This window comes from Bidens hawaiensis, unplaced genomic scaffold, assembly GCF_021521415.1.
Source record: "Bidens hawaiensis isolate Kalapana, Puna unplaced genomic scaffold, B.hawaiensis_p1.1 tig00033930_1, whole genome shotgun sequence".
Lineage (NCBI taxonomy): Eukaryota > Viridiplantae > Streptophyta > Magnoliopsida > Asterales > Asteraceae > Bidens > Bidens hawaiensis.
Genome location: NW_027505303.1, coordinates 41,610 through 65,049, shown reverse-complemented (window position 1 = coordinate 65,049; position 23,440 = coordinate 41,610). Strand labels below are relative to the sequence as shown.

The 23,440-nt window shown below is 34.3% G+C and overlaps 3 protein-coding genes, 1 non-coding gene and 1 pseudogene across 6 annotated transcripts; 2 read left to right on the top strand and 3 right to left on the bottom strand.

Annotated features, from left to right (window-relative positions):
• Positions 1 to 148: 148 nt before the first annotated feature.
• Positions 149 to 4,420, bottom strand: LOC143612223 (Golgi SNAP receptor complex member 1-1-like). The gene is made up of 5 exons (XM_077086258.1): positions 4,298 to 4,420; positions 3,771 to 4,004; positions 3,492 to 3,659; positions 613 to 726; positions 149 to 521 (listed from the first exon to the last, which is right to left on the bottom strand). The coding sequence occupies exons 1-5, from the start codon at positions 4,334 to 4,336 to the stop codon at positions 408 to 410; spliced, it is 669 nt and encodes a 222-aa protein (XP_076942373.1). The 5' UTR covers positions 4,337 to 4,420; the 3' UTR covers positions 149 to 407.
• A 1,349-nt stretch (positions 4,421 to 5,769) lies between these two features.
• On the bottom strand, positions 5,770 to 7,462 carry LOC143612226 (putative CCR4-associated factor 1 homolog 10 pseudogene; annotated as a pseudogene). Its single transcript, XR_013149912.1, has 2 exons — positions 7,077 to 7,462; positions 5,770 to 6,915 (listed from the first exon to the last, which is right to left on the bottom strand). The product of XR_013149912.1 is annotated as a putative CCR4-associated factor 1 homolog 10 pseudogene (transcript).
• Positions 7,463 to 10,507: 3,045 nt separating this feature from the next.
• LOC143612224 (uncharacterized) lies at positions 10,508 to 16,885 on the top strand. Of its 2 annotated transcripts, none has more exons than XM_077086260.1 (6): positions 10,508 to 11,041; positions 11,563 to 11,774; positions 12,465 to 12,714; positions 12,978 to 13,063; positions 13,551 to 13,642; positions 16,348 to 16,885. In XM_077086260.1, exons 1-6 carry the CDS (start codon positions 10,793 to 10,795, stop codon positions 16,590 to 16,592), a joined length of 1,134 nt encoding a protein of 377 aa, XP_076942375.1. In that variant the 5' UTR covers positions 10,508 to 10,792; the 3' UTR covers positions 16,593 to 16,885. The 2 variants fall into 2 exon arrangements, with proteins under 2 accessions (XP_076942375.1, XP_076942374.1); XM_077086259.1 differs by having other exon boundaries at positions 12,462 to 12,714.
• Positions 16,886 to 17,834: 949 nt separating this feature from the next.
• On the bottom strand, positions 17,835 to 21,219 carry LOC143612220 (protein DEHYDRATION-INDUCED 19 homolog 4-like). The gene is made up of 5 exons (XM_077086256.1): positions 20,946 to 21,219; positions 20,032 to 20,171; positions 19,884 to 19,961; positions 19,496 to 19,752; positions 17,835 to 18,095 (listed from the first exon to the last, which is right to left on the bottom strand). The coding sequence occupies exons 1-5, from the start codon at positions 21,013 to 21,015 to the stop codon at positions 17,990 to 17,992; spliced, it is 651 nt and encodes a 216-aa protein (XP_076942371.1). The 5' UTR covers positions 21,016 to 21,219; the 3' UTR covers positions 17,835 to 17,989.
• Positions 21,220 to 22,249: 1,030 nt separating this feature from the next.
• On the top strand, positions 22,250 to 22,322 carry TRNAT-AGU (transfer RNA threonine (anticodon AGU)). Its single transcript has one exon. It is a non-coding gene; the product is annotated as a tRNA-Thr (tRNA).
• Positions 22,323 to 23,440: the final 1,118 nt, after the last annotated feature.

Below are 23,440 nucleotides of genomic sequence, written 5' to 3'. Positions count from 1 at the left end.
CGTTTTCAAACATGCAAAACTGATGACGGGGTGGCTTGATTTTGCTAACATTTGCAGCAAGATGTAATATTACATCATACGTTAACAACTTAACATATAACCACACCATGTAATACAATCACAAAAACTAAACCGAATAGGTGTCACATCATCAGTTTCACAAGTTAAACCTGGACGTGTCTCACAAATAAAGTTGAAAATATAAAAACAAATAAATAAATAAATTACCCCCACACTCGTAAAAAAACACTTAGCAAACTTTGTATTTTGCAAAAATGTAAAAAAAAAAAAAAGAAAAATGTTTGTGATTCTATACAAAAACAAGCTAAAAAGTTCACTTTTACAATCAATTGATTACAAAAAAAAATGCTGGGTACCTCAAAGGCCCGACTACCGATGACCATTCGCTATTTTGTGAGCCAGTAAATCAGAATTAAAAACGTGCAAACCGAGGCAACTAGAGAAAGAATTATGGTGTCCATAGACTTCTTTTTGTTTATCGCTGAAATAATGCTATTCACCTGTAACATAATAAACCGGCATATAAAAATGCTTGTTGATTTTGGTGCCAATATTAAAAAGAAAACCATGTTTTAAACATGTGGTACTTACAGTTGGTAGGCGACTGCTAACGTTGCTAAGTTTTGAATTAACACTTCTAAACGTCGAGCGTTGAAACACAAGTGAACCGAGGGTGTCTTGTGCTTGTGATATTACTCCATCCATCTGTGCATATACATGGAATTTTTAGATAAAACAGTGGTAATGTTATTAACTGATTATATGAAATGTTAATAGATAATTGGTAAATTTATTATAAGAGGTTAGGTTCTTTGTGATGGTTTCAACCCAGATTTAACTGCCTTCACCTCCCTTCAACCATCACGACCATTGTTCTTGAAGCTCTTGGTGTTCCCAGCACCAGCCCTTACTTTCAACCACCACCAACGCCACGCATAAATAATCTAATCTTACGTTGCGTTTGGTTTGCGATAAAATCAAATATAAGTTTAGGTCCGCAATCCAACAATGCATCAATCGTAAAACCCCAACTTCCAGATAACTAGCATTATAATCAAGAAAAAATAATTCCAAACCCAAAAGCCCAACACACGCAATCAAGCAAACATGATTTATACAACCACACAGCCACACTCGATAACAGAGAAGCCAAAATCACATTTTCAGACTTCAGGTCTCGTTTAGGGGGGAAATGGAAATATGGAGAAAGGAAGACGTAGCCGAAGAACAGCAGCGGTGGTCAGTTTTGAACGTGAATGTTTAATTAATTATTGTTTTTTATAATACTAATAAGAATAATAGATACAACTGATAATTTACCTAACATATAAAGTTACAAGTGTTACCCAAACAAAGAAAAATCAGACAATATGTAACCAAATTTGCAATTTTCCCTTAGGTTTACTTTTTTGAATGGCAAGCTCACACACCTTTCACCTTTGTATCAAATGGGACTTGCACCCACAATCGATGGGGCATCAGGCCAAATCCACAGCCTATTTAACGATAAAAGTGATAAGAATAATAGAAGCTAAGGAGTTGCACATCTTAATAGACTCCAGTTCAACTCACAATTTCATTGATCAGCGTTAAGCGTTGAGGTTGCAACATCCACTTCAAGAAATTAGTGCAATGTAGGTAACAATAATCTATGGCCACCAACTGCCATGTCTAGAAATGCGTACCGATTTTCAATGGCTGATTCAGGAGACCTGGTTCAAGAAGGATGTCCTGGTTATTCCTTTAGATAACTACTTTATGGTCCTTAGGGTGCAATGGTTACAACCACTCAATGATATAGTTTGGAACTTTGTCAAGTTAACCATGCAGTTCAAGATAAGTAACCAAGTGTTTGAACATAAAGGGGCTGGAACTAATGAAGTAACCTTGCGTACAGCTGAAAAAATAAATGAGGTCTTAGTTCAAGCAATTTTGTGCTCAATTTACCTTTAAAGACTTGCGTAGTGGAAACGAATGCTTCGTCTAAAGGGTTAGGGGTTGTCGTTACGCAGGAACATCATCTAATTGCTTTTATAAGAAAGGTACTCTAAATCAGACAACAAGCACTTTCTGTTTATGAAAAAAGAGTTATTGAGCAACAAACCTGGATGCATAGTTATTAAAAGCCCTCGCTTCTTGCGCCTAGGCCCATTTTTCAGGTGAGGCTCAATAAATGCACTTTTAGTTCCTAGGCGAGTGCTTCGGCATTGTCTATGCCAAGAACATGAGAAAATAAAAGCCGAGCAAAACAAACACAAGGAGTGCTATTGACACTTAGGTCTAGGAAAGACCAACTTACATTTGAATCTTGACTATTTTAGAACTTTTGGTACTAACTAGATGATATTAAATGTTATATGATAGCTTTTGTTTATTCTATTTGAAGATTAGTATTATTTTTCATATACATAATATATTTTTTATTTTTTATTTGAGTGCACTTTTTTTCCCCTTAGACCCTCGCTTTTTTTGCACCTTGCGCCTAGGCCCTAGGCGAGGCCTATGCACCTAGCGCATTTGATAACTATGCTTGGATGGCAAAGAGTTATTTGAGTATGAAACACTTGGTTATTTGGATTGATCAGAGAAGTTTAAAGCCACTTCTTGAGCAACAAACTTGGACGACAAAGTTAATGGGCTACAGTTATGAGATCGTTTATAAACAAGGAGTCGACAATTTAGTAGCAGATGCCTTGTCAAGGGTATATGTCACTGTCATCATTTACTACTATGTTATTGAAAAGGATTAAAGCAACTTGGCAGGAAGATGCTAACCTTCAAACTGTTAGCTATTATTCTAAACTCTAAAGCTACAGCAAGTTCAGCAAGTGAAGAATGGCAAATGGCAGCTAGAAATGACATTATAAAATTGTCATTTATCAGCTATTGAGGGCATCCGACTCCATCCCATATACAGCGTCTAAATGAGATGTTTTATTGGAAAGGAGCTGCTAAAGAAGTCCATTTATGATTTTAGAGAAAATTGGTAACGCTGCTTATAGACTGGATATTCCTCCAGAGTCACAGGTTCATCCCACATTTCAAGTTTCTTTACTGAAACTAGATTATGGGCCTCCTGATCAGGTGACTTCTATACTAGCTCCTGCGCAGTGAAGTTGTTCCATTGGCAATTTTAGACCGGAAGTTGGTTAAACGAGAAAAACGGGCCGCTGTCAAGCTGCTAGTTCAATGGAGGGATGTTCTGTTGGCTAATGCAACTTGAGAGTTTGCTGACAACATTTAAGTTGGATTTCCTATTTTCCTTTTGTAATTCTTGTAGCCAAGAATGTTGTTTAGAGGTTAGTATTTGCTACATAAAATGTCAATAGTATAACCTAACTTATTCCTTATCTAACTTCATCTAAACCAATAATTTAATCCTAAAACCAACACTACTAATTATTTGAAGGCAATATAAACATAAACTCTAATAAATCAGAAAGTAATCACCAAAGATATAAAATAAGCACCTGTCCTGTACTTCTCATGAGAGTGGCACGCTCCTTAAGAAGAGACTGCTCCTGGGACCCACTGCCTTCTTCTATATCTAATCTTGCTCTGTCCAATTCCCTGAAATCTTCAAGCAGCGATGCATGCTCTCGTTTAGCTCTAAGGCTAGAACGAAGCCGATTGAACTCCTACAATAACACAACCAACCTTTATCAACAACTGCATACAAAGCAGTTCTATAGTATGCATTTGCATAATAAAAGCGTTCACCTATAAGTGAAGCAACGAAGCATAAGTACCTGAGTAAGATCATGATGAATTTCCTGATGACGTGTCAACGTATGAGAAAATATTTCTGACCCACCGGACGACACCCAAGCTTGCATTTGTGAAATGACTTGATGCAACTTTTTAAGCAGCTGGTCTATGTTCGTACCGAGGTTACTCTCGTTATTACCGTCATCAACTTTCGTAGACACGAGTTTCCGATACATATGCATTTGATCATCCAACTCAGCTTCAAGATTCCTAGCCTACAAATCCAAAATGTTAACTCTGACATGCAACATACATGACATTGTTCATATTCATATAAATAACAAATTATATGAATCAATGAATGATTGATAATAAAACCCTAATTTGTTAAAATTGTGATCCACATCCACTAATCGGCGTCTATAAAACCCTAATTTGTTCAAACAAGCAAACAAAACCTAAAATTGAATGTAAATATATGGCGGTATAACGTCAATTGAAAATTGAACGATTAAAAATAAATAATGATATGTGTGGATTAAGGATTGATTAATAGAAATGAATAAACCTGTTTTCGTAAGGAGTCCCAAGAACTTGGCGGATCCATGGGAATTGAATTGAATTGTTGATTGATTTTGAATCGAATTGAATCACAGAGGACGCTTGAAGACGAAGGAAACAAACAACTATTTCATTTCATTTCACTTCTTATGTTCATCACAAATTGCATTTTTGATTAACTTAATGATTTATTTTTAACTATTCATACTCCTCGTGTATCTTTTTTCTTTAACTTGAAAACATTTTTAGCGGCATTTGGAACTACCTTAATACATGGAAACGGGTCGTTAACAATCGATACTGATTGACGCTCTAGACCTTTGACGCAACCAACATTGTCATAAAGATGGCCTTAAGATCTCAAGTCTTAACCATTACCCTCATGTCATTGGACCAGAAGACCAACTGTAATTGTATTGATTGTTAAAAAAATAATATGAAGTATACTTATTCAAAAGGCTTAAAATTTAATATATGTCACTCACGTTAACTACAATTTAAAATACGACTATTATTTTTTTTATTTAAGAGGGTTTCTTGCATAATTTAATAAAATGAATGATATAAATGTTATGGTTTAAGAATTTATAAATTCAATATATGGTTTCTTGTGTTAGAAAGATACGTAGTATAACAAAATTTGAGAAGGATATAAACTTGTGTTTAATGTGTAATCAACTTAAAATGTTGGCAGTGCCTAATAAATTAATGACTTCCCTATTAATTCAAACATTGTTGATCAAACATGTTAGTCTTTACATCTTAATGAGTCTACCAGTAATCATTTATGTGTGTTTAATAATGTTTATCAACTATAGTACATCACTTACATGATTTTCTAGCTCCTCTATTAGACCCTGCTATAACCATATCATAACCATGTTTTACACATCACCATCATTCACCAATGTCAATCACCATTGCCATAAATACTTCTTCACCAATGTCAATCATCGTTGCCATAAATATAGACGCGTTAACACCCACCACTGCAATCATCATCATAACCATGGTTCCACCATTGCCTCCATGTTTATGTCCATGTTATAGTCCCCACTACAATAACTTACCAAAACCATTGCACCAGCCACTCTTTAGTACTCTAGGTTGACAGTTTGAACTTTGAACTGTTCGACCCAGACACGACTAATTTATTTATTCATGTAAAAATTATTAACCATAACACGCACAAACTTTGTGCAACCAAAAACGATTCAGTTAACTTGTATTTTTAAATGTTTTAAACAAGTTGACAGGTAGTATTATAAACATATTAACCAGATTGGTTGACTGTAACAAAATTAGTTCAAAAGGTCACCCTAAAACACAACCCGTAATTAAAAAGGTCAACCCGAACGCATTCCATTTGTTAAACAGGTTAGATATAACATTTTAAAACCCGGTTACTTCCACCATCAAAAGCTTGCAACTTTATCAAGAATTTCACAACAAATCTGTCAGTAACAAATATGATCACATTAACAAAATCCAACATCACAAGAAAAGCAACAATGAAGAACCAAAACAAAGTAAAAAGTTAAAATTGTTATTTAAAACACTAACTGTAATAATTTACAGTACTCCAAACTACAACACCTTGAGGCATTTGGTTACATAAAAACGATCCGAAAAAAAAGACCATCAAACAGGCAACAACTCTTGTGCCATTTGTGTACACACAACATTTAAACACGAACCCATACTAAATCACAAACAACCTTAATCTCACAAATCACATTCACTACTTATTTTTCACCATCTTCAACCCCTAAACCATACAACACGCCCGCATACTTCTCGATATTCCCATTAAAGTAACCTTCTTTCAACTTCTTAAACGCGTGAGAAGTAAGCAAACTATCCGATCCCGCTTGATGACAAACACCAATCCTTTCAACTTCCAAGATCTCTGCAAGCTTGTTCAACCCACCATGAAGATGATTACAAAACCTCATCAAATGTTTGATATCATAAATAACCGGAAAGTAAATCTTGATGAGATCAAAGAACCCGGTTTGAGATTTAGGCAATTCTCTACACGTCAACAACTTAAGCAAGTACCCAAAATCATACCCGCTATGAAACGTAACCCAACAAATATTATCATTCAACACGACACCAGACGATATCAAAAGCTCCCCAAACCGCTTGGCATCAATACCCATCTCACTATTCTTCTTGAAATCAATCCCACACTGTTTCAACATCTCGATCGAATCGTTCGCGAAGATATCTTCGTTAACGTTAAACTCGCGAAAGTTAAACTGCCAAATGCACGGCTTATCGGCGCCACAAGTGGGCAAATTCCCATTCTCATCAGAGAAAGTGAGACCCAATTGGATCAACTTCAACATATCAACATTATCTTTCAAAGTCACATAGTTATAGTCATTAATATTCTTGAACTGCGCCAGCGGACGAAGAACGACACCTGGGAACTCGGTATCCATTGCGATATAAGGATATTTATCCACAATTTCTCTTATCAAAGCAAACTCCTCCACAAGATTATCATTCCAGACCTCTCTAATATGCACAGAGTCACTTTTGGGCAAGACAATAGACATGTTCAAGATTCAATTTTTACTGATGGGTTTTCACTTTTTGCTTAAAATTAAACCAGATCTGCAATTATTCATACAAAACAATATAAAAAGAGAGTAAATATCCAATCTTTAATCATACCCAGAAACAAAGACATAAAAAAGACTCGATTTTTATCATCAGATTCAAGATTTCTTGAAGATCAAAGAGAAAAAAACTAATAATATTAATAAAAAGCATACCTTTTAAAACAGGGTTAGTTCTGAGAGTTAATCGGACAGATCTTGAAGTTTTGAATCGATTCAATTTGTGAAGAATTGAAATTTTTAGGGTTTGATTTGGGTCAACGGATTTGAACATAGAAAGAGATGAGGGGTGGGATGTATATGTATATGTGTATGTATATGTATGTATATAAATCAACTGGACAGGTAGTGTGAACCGAGAACAGAATGGGAAAGTGATATTATTTAGTGGTGAAACGGTGTCGTTTCGATGTGGTGGTGACGTGCTAATGGTACCCTAGAGTTGACCGGAAAATTATATGGTATTTGAGATAGTTTGACTTTTCAAATTTGGGTTTGTTGATGGATGTGTTTGGAATGTGATAATCTCTATGATGTTCAAAGGGCAAAAATATTATAAATATCATTCTTAGATGCCCCTTAACTTGATATAAAGAAGTTTAACTTATGATTTAGTCGTAACTAAAAATAATATATTTATATAGGCAATAGTCTTGTGTGATTAAGAGTGATCAATCTATACTAAGTAATAAATAAAGGTTTACTTATGCCATATGCCATTACCATGTTAATCCTTACAAAATTTTCCCCCATCTCTCTCATATTAAATACATTTCTCTTTTTAATATTTTATTTTCAATTTTTAATAATTCTATCTTAATTTAAAAGAATTAATACCATCATAAATATGTTAATTTGTTTAATATAAAATATATTACAGGGTTTCTTTAACCAATTAAAGTATCAAGCATTGTTCATGACAAAACAATTTAAGATTATAATGACTTTTGGTCCACGAGTTGGTTTAAAAAAGTAGCCATTTTCAACTAAATTTTGATATAAAAAATAACAAAGAAATAATTTATGATTTATGAATTTCTAACAACTTTTTATTTTCAAATTACATAATGTGTAACTTTTTTACCGTATAATATTATCTTTATATATGTGATACATCTTTTTTGTATTTTACATTATGTTATTATTTAAAAAAAATACTTATTTTAACTCGTGTATTACACAAGTAACTAACCTAGTAATATATTTATATAGGCAATTGTCTTGTGTCATGAAGAGTGATCTTTCAAAGATTTTATTTAGGTTTAAATTGAGTTTATAAATATGAAAGTGTATAAATTTAGAGATGTGTAAGGTTTTGTGTTAATGATAAGCCTAAGGAAAATGAGAAAAGTGACATAGAAAATGGACATAGCATTTAATACCACCAATACAAGCCACAAATGATGTCCATATATCATAATTGATAACATCAGAAGGGGACTATACAACATAATTTGAACGATAAAATAGAAGTGTAACATGTTGCGTAACTTAAATATGTTGTAAAACGAGGAAGGTTTGTTTTTAAGACATGAGATAAGACCAATCAATAATAAAGAATTGAGAACATCACTTGCGTGATCCAACGCTGATGCGAAGTAGAAAGACGTTGATAAAGGAAACAATAGCAGTAGGTAAAGAAACCGGATAAAGATATCAAGTATTGTCACAATGGGTCAGGAAGAAGATATTTGGTTTGCAGGTTTTCACGAAGAAAATTTATAATCAGGCTCCATGGAACATTTTATTATCAGTTTTGAATTGTCTAATAAATATTATATTTTTTAAAGATTTTAACAAGTATGTCTTTAAGGTGTGGAAGATGGTATGAAGTAAGGATTAGGCTATTACCCATATGTGTGACTAGTATAGAGGATCCATCACCAATAAAATAATAATGAGAAGTGTTACAAGTTGTGTTCGAAGTAATACGTGAAGTAGCCCAGCCGCCTGAGTATTAAATTATCAATAAGCCACCCCTAAACGGCCTAGATCATGTAAAATAAGTGTGGATTAGAAATTTTTTAACCAAATGTGGGATCCATGGGCATAGTGGAAGTGTGGGACCATAGTTGTTGACGAGTCTGTTAGTGTACCGGCCTTTGTGGTTTAAACCCATCATAACAAGATGTATCCCCGAAATGAAAGTACCATAAAACAAAAGAATATATATATATAATATAACACTAGTATTTCTTATAACTTTGAATAAGACAAAACTTAACAAAATACATAACATGAAAGAGGATGAAACATCAAATTGGATGGCGAATTGACTTTTGAGTCACACACAAGACACAAGAGCGGACACAAGAGGTGTTATCTAGATGCGTGAGATAAACACATCACGATTAAAGGTGGGTTCGAGTTGCAATGACTCGATGAAAACAATGGTGTAGTGAGAAGTGCATCACAATGGGTGGAAACAAGGAATAAATGACTTTTTGGAATACATTTAGGCCAATTTTTTTTTTTGGTTCACATATGCTACTCATGTGTTTAACTATATATATTAAATGGTATTCTAATATTCCATCAATAATGAAGTTTGAAAGGAAAATGTTAAATTCAATCGATTTTTATCAAAACGAATGTGAACATTTGTTTTAAACCTAAAAAACTGAAAAAAGGTGGGCAAGATGAATGTTGCTCTTTAAAGCCTAACAACACGTATGCAGTTTTTGCTAACGTTGCCTCAGCTTACTTACGAGCTTATTGAGTTATCAATATTAAAATAACATTTTACATGATTTGTGATTGAAGTAACCTTATCTAATAAGAATATCGTATTATATAAGTTATTTTTTAATTAGAGTAAAACTGCTACTTCAACAAAAATAAAGACCAATTGGTCCATTAATAGCCCATGACTTTTCTTATGAGAGTTCGTGGGTTTGAATATCGCCTAAAACATTTTGTTCGGGGTTAACTAGTCGGTTTTTCTAGTAATGAGTTTCCTCCTAGGTGAATGAGCCGGTTCACAGCATTTTGTTCTTCACACGAGAGAATGATCTATTTGTCAGCGTGAATCCGGATATCCATGGCTTAGTTGTTAACGGAATAAAAACAAGTAGTTAGGTGGTTTATGGGACTACTTATTCAAGTCTCCTTATAACTTATCAACTTTTCAAAAAGTTAATAAGTTATATAAGTTGTTTGTCAAACAAAAAAGACTTATAGATTTATCAACAAGGCAAAATAAGAAGGTTTTGATAAGCTGGGAAAATATAACTTATTAACTTATTGTGTTTGATTTACCTATTACACCCCTCAACTTTTCAAAATCCATTACATATATTTTAAAAACGAGTGTTCCTTTTTGGTTTTCCCAACCACATAAACAAATTCAAAAACTTTTAAAAAACCCCTTCTAAAAAAGTCATAATAAACAATTTAAAAAAAAAAAAACTTCCCTTTTGACTTTGACTTAAAAAAGCAAAATCACACACACACACACACATTGAAATGAGTTCGGTAAAAGGTAATAATCAATCTATATCTACCTAGTGGTAATAATCAGTGGTAATAATCATAAAGACCCTGAGTTAATAATAAGTCGGTTAATCTTAATCCCCAACCTGCCTGCCTGGTTGCTGCGTCTGTCTTCCACTCGTCAAACCATTAACCCATTTCTCTCTCTCGTTCCACCTTCTTCTCTCAAAAACCCTAATAATAATAATAATAGTTCAATCTTTATTCATTTATATCTATTTATCAAACTCCGATCAACCCCAATTAAAATCCCAATTCAATTTCATGCACAAACACCCACAATCGTTTCATCTGTAATAAAATACCATATTATTATTATTATCATACCCCATCTGGGTTATTATTATTATTATTAATCCAGATCATCACTTCAAACCGGTATGTCTAATTCGGGTCGGATCCGGGTCAGAGAGGACAGATTCTACAGCCCACCGGCGATGAGAAGGTACAATCAGCAGCAGAAGCAAGTACAACAACAGGAGCACAAAGTACAACAACCACAAAAGCAGCAGCAGCAAGACAAACAACAACACCAATCGGAGTCTAATTTGGTGAATGACCCGACTACTAATTTGGATCGGTTCATGAAACACACCACTCCGGTTGTTACAGCTCAGCATTTCCCCAAGGTATTATTGTCAAAACATGGTTTCTTGATGTTAAAGTTTATTGCTTTAATGTGTTTTTGAGCTTAGACTTGTTGAAAGTCATCATTTTCTTGATTTTCAAGTATTCTTTTGTTGGGTATTTCATAAAAATGTGAACTTGTTGATGTCAAACTTATTAAAGATTGTTACTTATTTTGTACTGTATTTTATATAATAATTAATCATTAAATTTACATTATATTCTAATGTGGGCATTGATATAAACTTATCTTTAAGTTTATTAAATAAAATGGGGTACAGTGTTGTAGAAATCGCCATACGCTAGTCGGGCGGTGGGGTATGGACTAGTGATTAATCGGATTGGAATTTATATGTAACTTTTCAAATATACATATATATTTCAATTTTGACCGATTTTGTACAAATGGGGATTATTCAGCGACAAGTCGGCATGGTAGAGACTAGCAATTAATCGCGATTTTTACAACACCCGTACAGGTAAAAATGTGATTTTTGACATGTTTTATATGTGATATATGTAGACTAGCATGAAGGGATGGAGGAATCAAGAAAATGGTTGCAACCCGTACTTTATACTTGGAGATCTTTGGGAATCTTTAAAGGAATGGAGTGCGTATGGAGCGGGAGTTCCTCTCGTGTTGAATGAAAGTGATTCGGTTGTGCAATACTATGTGCCGTATTTGTCGGCTATTCAACTATATGTTGATCCGTCGACACCTGTAGCCACCATAAGGTGAGCGTTTTTGTTATTTATTTGCTAACAGTGTGTTTAATTTCTTATTAGGCCTGCAAACGAACCAAACAAACACGAACAGGGTTCTTTTGTCGTGTTTGTTTATTAAGAATATGAATTTGTTCATGTTTGTTTATGTTTGTTTGTTAACGGTATAAATGAACGATTCATGAATGTAAATGGACGAACAACCTAGACATAGATGAACGGACATAACTGAGCTAGAATATATAAAAAGTAAATGTGAACAACAGTTTGTTGTACCTAAAATTTTACAAAAAGAAAAGGACTAAAATTGTAATGAGCCTACAGAATTTAAATGCATATATTAACGAACAGACATAAATGAACGTAAACAACTGAACATAACTAAACGTAACAAACTAGACATAGATGAATGAACATAACTGAGCTAAATCAAATAAAAGTTAATGTGAACAACAGTTTGTTGTTCTTAAAATTTTAACAAAAAGAAAAGGACTAAATTGTAACGAGCCTAAAGAATTTATATGAATATATTAACAAACGGACATAAATGAACGCCAACGAACAAAAATAACTAAGCATAAACATAGAAACTAGACATAGATGAACGGACATAACTGAGCTAAAACCAATAAACGAGCATATGCTAACTTCTCACCAACAGCTCACTGAAAGTTTGGTTTGTTTACAATTTTTGAACAGAAGGCCTGGTGAGGAAAGTGATTCCGGGTCATCAAGAGCCACTAGCAGTGATGGTAGTTATGAGCCTCGAGTTGAAGAAAACAATGTTGGTTCAGTTACCAAGAGTTTTAATAAGCTCAAGCTTAGAAGTGGTGACATGCTTGTGGGAAATGAGGTTACAGAGGAAGGAGAGATTAGAAATCCTCCCGGGCTTTTAATATTTGAATACTTTGAGCGTGCTTTACCGTATCATCGTGCACCTTTAGCCGACAAGGTAACTTGTTCAAGTGTGTGTGTGTGTGTGTGTTATACTGTTTCCTTTAAAGTTATGAATTTTGGTTTCCCAAGATTGTTATATTGTCATTAGATTGCAGGGTTTTTTTAATATGAAGTAGATGTTAATACAGTTTTGAAGTGTTCATATTTTGGTTTAAAACTACTCATTTGTTATATATTAAATATCTCTTCAGGAGGGGTTGAAATACTTAGATTTGCAGCATGTTTTTACTCTGCTGATTTGTGTGTTGTCGTTAACAGATATCAGATCTTGCATCGAAGTTTCCAGAACTGAAAACGTATCGTAGCTGTGATCTGACTCGATCAAGTTGGGTTTCTGTTGCTTGGTTAGTTCAAATTTTAAACATAACCCTTTTAGCATGATTATTTTTTTAAGTAACCAAGTGTGTTTGTTTTTCACTAAAATCACACGTAAGTTTTACTTTAAACTATAAAAACCACTTTAAGTTTCGCTATTGTTCAGTTGTTTTGAATCTTTTTATAAATGTTAATTTTTTTCATAGTTAAGTGAAATAAAACAGATATGACATTTGGTTACTATTCAGTGAATTTTTTTCAAGTTTAACTTGAACTAGGAGGTAATTTTGAAGGAAAAAAATTAATAAATCATAATAAAGTTTTATATATGTTTCATTTTAAGGTCATTCAATTTAAACAATTATGAAAAAAATGAAATGCTAATGAAACTTTAGTGGTTTTTTATAGTTGGAGAACAATGTGAATGACTTTATTGGAACAATATTGAAACTTGGTTATCATTTTATGATTTTATCCTGTTTTCTAACCACCCAAGCTATATGTGTGTTTTTGCAGGTATCCCATATACAGAATCCCCGTTGGCCCGTCTCTGCAGAATCTTGATGCGAGTTTCTTGACTTTTCATTCTCTATCAACACCATTAAGAAGTATCCCTCTTTATCTATCTTTTTCTTTCTTTTTATATAATTATTTATATAGCCATACGGGTCATACATTTTTTACGTTGGGTGTGCTCTGTTGACCTATAGTTTACAACACTATTTTCATGTTGGGTGTGCTCGGTTGACCTAAAGTTCGTACCTTTTCATGTCGGGTGTGCTCGGTTGACCTGAAGTTCGTGTCTTTTTTATGTCGGGTGTGCTCGGTTGACCTAAAGGCCACACCTTTGCATCGGTTGTGTAAGGCCCCGTTACCGGTAGCCCTACTTTCGTGTTGGATTTACTCATAAACGCAGTTCTAAATATCAGAGTTAATTAAAACATTCGCGGAACATTAAAAACATTCAAACCGTTACATTCCATAACCATAATTCTTGTCTTATCGAGCATTCATAGTCATTTAAAAACAAATCATAGTCTTGTAAAATAAAACATCATAGCAAAATCTTCAGACGCCAGCTTCGTCCAACTCTGCCATGTGTCCTCCTCAAGCTACCTGCCTCATTCTACTCACCTGCGTGCATACTAAAAGTCAGCTACGCTGAGTGAGTTCTAGTTAATTACATAATCATACAATACCTTCTTACATTTCATACTTAACCTCTTAACTTTCTTTCATACACACATAAGTGCATATACTTTCATTCTTACCTTCATACTTTCTTTACATACATAATCATACGTTTTAAAGAGCCTTTCGCCCTATAACCTCAGAGATATTATAAGGGTCTGGTCCCTAACATCACAGATATTATAAGGGTCTGGTCCCTAACATCACAGATATTATTAGGGTCTGGTCCCTTTGTTTCATGTAACTGTACCATACATGTTCATACATACTTTCCTTGACAATACGTGCAATCTCCGAAGAGCGTTTACGTACCATCATCATAACATACATACATTATGCATACATCATATATTCATACATACATCATATCTCTCATCATACTTATCAATCATATCTTAACTACCACCTGACGGTTCATGCAATATCCGAAGATCGTTCACGCACCGTCAAGCAATCATCATACATAAATCATACAAGGCATACACTTATCACTTAAGATAAGTGTATTAACTATCACATCGAGTATGCACACAGCCCCGAAAACATAACAAGGAAGTGGGGCTAGAAACTCACCTGAATCCTGTTACGCTCTCCGTTAATCGTTATTCCCTTCTTGAGTTGTGCACGGCTAACTGTATAATATTTACACGTATCAATAACTACTACTACTCATGTTGTATTTCTATCTTTATATAACCCACAACGAACGGGGGTCCAGGGGCAGCGCCCCTGGCAGCGGGGTCTAGGGGCGGCAGCCCCTAACAGGGTCTAAGGGGCAGAGCCCCTGGCTGAGGTCGAGCTGCCAGGTCAGCTTGGAAAAATTTTATTTCCATTAACTGTTTTAACACATTTTTCATTAGGTTTTTAATTTATTTTCCAATTTGCTAACTCCAGCGAACTTATCATTAAGCGAACTTAGTAATAAGCGAACTTACTGTAAGCGAACTTAGTGTTAAGCGAACTTAACATCAAGCGAACTTAGTGTTAAGCGAACTTAACATTAAACGAACTTATCACCAGGCGAAGTTAATTGCAGGCGAAGTTAGACATCAGCGAACTTGGGGTCCAGCGAAGTTAATCATAGGCGAACTTGTCAACAAGCGAAGTTATCAGTTAGGCGAACTTGCTTGCAAGCGAAGTTAAGCTTGCAGGCGAAGTTATGGCTGGGCGAACTTAGCTTGCAGGCGAAGTTAAGCTTGCAGGCGAAGTTGCCCAGCTGTGCCTCTGTTCAATCTTAATCCCCCAAAATCATCATCGTTTTACTGAGAAATCCATAGGTATGGTATTTGACTAACCCGCGATCATTCCTATGGTTGTTTTTGGATAAGATTTGACCCGAAAACACGTAAAGTTTGGACCTTTAATTTCACGAACGTTCAATACAAGATCTTCGGTTTATCTTAAACGAACCGTACATGTTTATGGGTTTACTAGGTTCGTCCTAGAATCAAGTTCGCTACTTTACGTTTCGTTTAGACCCGATCTATCACCGTTTCAAGCTTCAAGGCTAAACGTTCAATAAAACGTAAACTTTAAAGGTCAAGAACCTACCTTTTGTGCTCGTTCGATATTGGTTAGCTTGTTTAGGAACTCTAGATCTCGTATCTATCTTGAATCGCGTGTGCTTGCTCGGACCTCACCTCTCTTTCTCTCGGCCGAAATATGGTGGTGTGTGTTTTTGAGTGTGTAGAGATTTGGATGGATATAAATGAGGGTTTAAGGTTTTAGGTTTGTTTAAGAGGGTATTTATACCCCTTGAAGCCCATGGACCTAAAGCCCATTACCACTTAGTCCACCTTAATTAATCTAAGTCCATGATCCGTTCTTAACTCGATATTAATTAATTAATAACGCGAAATCACTAAACGTAACTTTCTTTATTCAATATTATAAAATTTAGGATGTTACAAGTTGTCTTAAAGTTCACACCTTTTCATGTGGCGTGTGCTGTGTTTTTGGTTTACCTGAAGTTCATACGTTTTTATGTAGGCATGGTCGGTTTACCTAAAGTTCATACCTTTTTATGTCGGCTGTGATCGGTTGACCTAAAGTTCATGGTTTTTTTATGCAATGATTTGCTTCATTAGTGTGTATCTAAGGTTCTTGGTTTTGTGTGGTGCAGATATGGAAGGAGATAAGCCACCTCATCATGGGTCAACTGTAGTCAAAGTAGATGATGCTAGGATCACATTGCCAATATTTGGACTTGCTGCTTACAAGTTCAAGAGTTCTGATTGGACGCAAAGCGGGGCCCATGGAACGGAAAAAGTGAACTCATTGATGAACTCGACTGAAAACTGGTTGCGGAATTTAAACGTGTATCATCCGGATTTTGTGTTCTTCAAGAACCATGATTTCTGGAGATGAAAGGAGGATTGTAGGTGGTAAGGTAAAACAGATAGGTAAAATTGACATAATCTTTTTTTGTTTTGAAGTTAAAAAATGGTGAGGAAATGAGTTGGAAGAGTCCATGTTGGGGCTTTTTGATGATGAATTTGATGGCCTTTCTTTAGTGATGGAACTTTGTTGATATGGTTTAGTTATTGTACAAACTATGTTTATTAGCAGGTGTAAACAAATGTATCTTAAAATATTGTATTTTCTAGTTTTTAATGCATAATGTGCTATGCTTGAGTATAGCTAGGAAAATATGATATTTCCTTCAGTGTTTTTACATAAATTTTCTGTATATAAATTTCGGTCAATAAACGAACTATGTGTAATGAGGTGAGGTGAGGTGAGGTGAGGTGAGGTGAGGTGATACAATATAAGTTAATAATGGACCACTTGTGACACTAGTCAGTCATTTATGTCAAGAGTACTTGTGACAATTTTACCATGATAAGTAGTTTTTGAGTTTGCAATAAGACCAAGGAACCTAAAGTTGAAATGTTTTGTCGTGTCTTGATTTCAAAAGCATTATCTGGATGGAAAATCAATCACACACAAGTCATTGAGATGTAACAATTTTTGGCACATTATTGGATATATTTATATCAAGTTGAATACTTATAATATAAACCACTATAGCTTAGCTTTTCTTTGTTCATTTTCATGGTTTATTGTAATGACACATCTAAATCATTATGCCTAAAAACTTTTAAAAGTCAACCCACACAACACTTGTAGATCAAAAGGTAGATTACTGATGCAAATAAACAACTCTTGTTCCCCTCATCTAGAAATCTCTTGACAAATTGAGACAACGAAGGTTTGACAACGCAACAGACAAAAGGAACGCAACAGTGGGGTCCCACGTTCAGGCCCGTCATGATTTTGAATGCCCCGAGCAAGTATATAATAGGAATATCTCCCATATATTTCACCAACTCATCCACCAAGTATCTGAATCTTCATCTCAGACCTTGAGAGTAACAATATTTTAACTTCGACAAGAGATCAATGATTTGTGATTTTCTACTTCGGATGAAATTTCGAAAAGAAGACTTCAACCACTGAAAGTTCCAACTCGAGAATTCAACTTTTTTGAGGCTGAATTTCCAAGGTTGATTATGAAAACTGATAGCATATATGATAATGACTCAAATTAAAATCCTATGTTTGCACTCATCTATTATCAATAATAAAGCATATATATACTATTATATATAAGTATTAAATACAATAAAAGACATCCATTCCTTTGATTATTGGAAATTTAGCTCATAGTACCTCTCTTCCCTTACAGATTTTTAACTTAACTTGACAGGAGACAACATTATTATTATTATGATTATGTAACAGTTTGATGCTTTTGTAGGTGCTTATAACTCATCATTTAGGAAAGATGACATCAGCAGCCCTTGCACAAACTCACTTCTCCTAGCCTTCTCCTCCTGATCTTCACCGGTAACCTCCTGTTTCTCACTCCTGAAATAAATATCATCGAAATGTCATTCAAATGTACAGAATGCAACAAACAAATGTATATGCCAAAACAATAAACCACCATTACAAAAAAGTACCATAACAATAGAATGTGCAAACTTTTAATGCAAGTAAAGAATAAAATCACAAAATAATTTAGTTGGTTTGACCTGGATTACTTTCACCACAAATGAGTCGAAACAAAATAAGATTATTAGGTACACATGGCCTCATTGATATGCAGGGTACTAGTTGAGACCTATGTGACGGGTTCTCATAGTTAAGAAAAAAAAATAGACAGAATTACTAAGATTGTCCTTCATGTTTGTATCAACTTTCATTGTCTGGCCTTCATCATCAATATTGACCTGTTTTGTACTTTATGTTTCCAAATCCAACAATGTTTCTCCTTTGGCCCTAACCCAGTTAGTTTTTCTCGTTAAATCTGATCATGTGCAAAGCACATTAGGGCAAATCGATCTTTTTTACCCATTTGTATTTAAAACATTAAAATAATTAAAACTAAAATATTATATGTATATATATAAATATATATACATATATTAAAACCAAAATACCAAATCGCTCCCTCTTAAACTCTCTTCCTTTAACACGGTCTTCCTCACCACCACTGGCGGTGGTGTAGGGGTGGGTGGTGATGGTCATAGTGGTGGTGGTGAAAGAAAGAGAGAAAGTTTGAGAGAGAGGGTTTTAATATATTTTGGTTTTAATATATATATCATATTTTGAGTTATAATTATTAAATGTTTTTTAAACAAATGGCTGAAAAGATCAATTTGCCCTCATGTGCTTTGCACATCACCAGATTTAACGAGAAAAACTAACGGGGTTAGAGTCAAAGGATAAAGTGATAAACGCTGTTGGATTTGGAAACGTAACGTACAAAGCAATTCCATATTGACGATAAAGAACAATCAATGAAATTTGATACAACATAAAGGGCAATCTTTGTAATTCTGTCCAAAAATTATAATAATTAGCGTCCCTAAGTATCCAAAAGATAAAATCTAATTAGCGTCCTCGATAAAAAAATGCCCTAGTTTAGAATACCAAAAAATATTTTATTTTGAACACAACTCGGTTTTCAACAAAATCTATATCCATATGTTGACAAAGAAATTAAACATAACTGTTTATTTAGATCTTTTTTTTTAAGTTAGCAAACACGTGTTATGAGAGAAAAGCGTATTATTAAAAACTTAAATGGGCTAAAAGTATATCTTATTGATAGTATAAGGGGTGAAATTAAAGCTTCATAAAAAAACCCGCATTGACGATTACCAAACACACCTCATCTTGGCACCTCTTACAAAGATTGCTAGCAATGGATAAAGATCGCAATAAAGAAGAAAACAATTTCTAGAAAACAAATTTCCACTTACCTTGACACGAAATCTTTACTTGAGCTTTCAACTACAGACATTTCTACATCAGATGAACGAGTTTGATCTCGTGACAGGTCCACATCATTGTACATGAAAGAAGACAGCAACGGGTCGGGCTCCGTGTTGACAGCTGGCATGCCCAAGAAAGACGAACCACCAAGAATCGAATGTAAATTTCCTTCTCGTAACTCTTTCCTTAAAATCGAATAAGTAGAATTTGATCCACCTCTACGTAACCTCCTCTTGCGTTGAACGTGGCATTTAGTCAAGAAACAACAAAAACAAGAACCATAATATGAACATAACATTACCCTAATAGCAAACCATGTACGTACAAGAAAAGCATCCGACCTGTTGAAAAGAAATGAGTTTAATAAAAGGATATCTTAAGAAGGTTTCCATGCTGCATAGTAATATGGCTCACCAAACCGTCTCCAACACGTTTTGCACATATCGGACATACCTATATTTACAGCATAAAAGCTTTTAGCACCACATAAATTTATAAACTTTTTTGCATTTCATAATCATACCCCGTTCTTTGCTTGAATAGTATGTTCCTCGTCAATATGACAGCAAAGACCCACAATGTCAAAATCCTCTGCACAGAACGGGCACAAGTACTCGGGCCTCGACTCATCACCATCAGTTTCTTCCACTAGATGAAATGGATCTGTTCGGAAACATGAACAGGAGATTCAAAACTAGTTTTACAAGCATCAAAATCAATGAAAAAAATAATACTTTTTAAGTCAAGCATATAAAGTAGCGAAATTTCTACACTAACTTATACAGAAATGATATAGTGTGATTTGAACTTGCGTGAAGAAGATGAGACGTGAATGTTTAGGAATTTTTAAAGGATTACTCGATTCATTCAACCTCAAATTCAAACTTGTTCTTATTCTTGAAATATATAACACAAATACACAATAAAACTTTAATTTCATCATCCAATTTCTTTAACCAACTAATACAATCACATCATCCATGATACCATCGTAATCTTCCCATAAAACGCAATAAAGTACGAAAATTTCAAAAGCCTAGTACAATCACATGAAAAAGAGATTCAAAACTAATTTCACCAGGATCAAAATCAATAGTCAATACAATCATATCAAATTCAAGACTTGTTCTTATTGTTGAACATTTTACACTCAAACTGTTCATGATTTCCATACAAATAGAAGATCTAAAGCTGCAATTACACCATCTGCTTTCTTTAAGCAACTAATACACAATAAAATATGTAAATTTCAAAACTTTTTTACTATTATTAAATATTCTGACAAATTCAAACTTCAATTTCATCATCCACCATAATCTTGCCATAAAACACAATAAAACATATAAATTTTCAAAACCCTAGAAACCATTTTGGGCAAACACCTCAAAACCTCACAATTAATTCAATAACTAACAAACTGAAACAAAACCCACAAACCTGATCGAGATTGGTACCGCCTTGAGGAAGAAATTGAAGTGGATAACCGGGTCCATGATTTCGGGTCCATCCGATCCGATCCAGAAATGTCAAATAGTTAAGCAGTCTCAAGGGAAATTGAATTAGGGGTTTGATTGCGCGTGTATAGATACAGGATATGTGTATGTATATGTTTGATTTCAGAGAAGAAAGTGATGTAATTTATAGAGAGAGAAAGAGGAGAGAGAGCAAAGGAACTCTCCACCGAAACTCACCTGCTATGGGTGTGTTATTATTATTTCTGGTGTTGTTTTAGTCAAAATGAGTCCCTCATGTTTTTGGTAATGTCAGAAACAGTCCCTTTTATTTTAATGTTGTTCATTTGGGTCAAGTATTAATTTAAGAAAATAGCGTATAAAAAAGCCACGTCAGCATGGGCATTATTGCATTAACATCGTTAGTGTTCCGTTAGCTAGGGAGTGATAGAAAGTAGAAACAAACAAGATGAAAGTTGGGAGCTGTGGGTATATAGCAGATTGAAAGTTGGACGTGTTATCAACCAAAGAGTTAAAGTTGATAGTATTAGAAACCAATACTCCTATAATTTGGATTATATTGGGTTTGAAATTTGAGAATGATATTAACAGTTTGATGGTTAGATGGAGTGGCGAATGTTGGAAGTTTGTGTGGCGAAAGTAAGAGTTTAGTAGGGATTTATCGGAGAAACTAGCAGTGTTGCCTGCCAAAAGTGTGATTAATGGTGAAGGTTTTAGTTTCACTTGACGAAACTTGCTAGTTTTGTTGTGATAATTGGTGAAACTAAGGTGCAAATCATCAAAAGTTACATGTTCTTCATCAAGGGGCAGCTTGCTTGGAGAAGAAGGCTCAAGAGGCTATAAATAGAGTATTAGGCCTCGTTCGTAAGGGTCGGGCAATGTTTGAGCCACCATCCCTCTATTGTATGTTTGGCTTGCACAACCACACGTCTCTATAATTTCTATATAAAAAAGCTTGGAATTAAAGTCACGGGATATATCAAATCCATATAATCTGAATTTTAAATAACAAGGTAAAGTTAATTATGTAATAGATTTGACTCAAAATTTTTTAAAATTAGATGGTCTTAGTATCGAGTATAAATGTAACTAGTGCAAACAATGAGTTTTTTGGAAACTTGTTTTTATTTGAGAGTGATCACTCGATTGTAATGATTTATATTCACTGAGAGATTTTAATAGAATAAGTAGGGTTATTATTGAAAATAAGTCTACTTGTTTGTGCTAGAATAATGTACTTAGTCCGTTTCTTCATAAACACATACATCAGCTCTCGTAGCTCAGTTGGTTAGAGCACCCGTTTAGTAAGCGGGAGGTCTTGAGTTCGACACTCACGAGAGCAATGTTGATAGTTTTTAGTAATCTGGCCTTTTTTGTTTATTTCCCTTTTGTTTTGGGCTTGCTGCATCAGGCATGATTTTGTGAATTAGTTTTATTAAAGGAAATGCTCTTTTAAGCCCATATAACTATCATAAAGCAAAACATTTAAATCTAAGCTACTATAATTTTCCTTTATGAAGAAAGCAAAGCATGAGATGTTCTAAACGTCCAACAAAACCAAAAATGAACGTTGATGTTTTGTGTTTTAAACAATTTAAGAATAATCTTAATTTTGAAAAAGTATGAGTATGAAGTTTATATTTAGAAATGTGTATAAATTGGTTTCCTCCTTAGTTTTATTTCTTTTAGAAAATGAATTAGGAAAACAATATTTTCATCTCTAACCATTGATCCGGATCATTTAAGAGCCTTAGCTAATAACCCAAGTTTTTTCCCCATAGAGAATGTTGTTACTTTGTCCGTGTTTATCATATGTCGGGTAATGTTGAGGATGTAACAAGTAGTGGGTCATTGCATTAGTACCCAAAGATCAAGATGAAATAAAAGTAGAGAAAGAACTAAGCCGGCATAGCTTATGCTGGTAATGTAGGACCATTGTTTAGATGACTAGTGTAGGAAATGGTACATAACATAGGCTACATTGGGCATGGCCATTACTTACGTTGGGTTGACAAAAGGTTATGTTTAATCAATTTTCATGGCTAATTAAGCAACCACGTTAGGGTTTCGTTCATTATCATTTCTTGAATGATAAGGTTGAAAAAGAAAAAAAAAACTTGTGGTCTAAAATCGATTCTAAGGCATCTAATCCAAGATTGCTTCCCAAGTTCAATCACCTTTACCATCAATCATGAGTATGTGTGGCAAATTCACCATTGTTTAATCTCGGGTTTAGGGTTTGATTACATATTGTATTAAATCTGGTTTATATCTTGTTTGGACACTAATAATTGCTTGATCATTCAAAAAAAAAACTAATAATTGCTTGATCGTCTATTTTGTTACGAGTTAAGTAGAATTTAGGGGTTTATATTTATGTGTCGAAGAAACTTTTTCTTTCTTTCATGAATTCATTACACTATGGTAGTCACTGCATTTATAAGTACTATTGGTAATTAG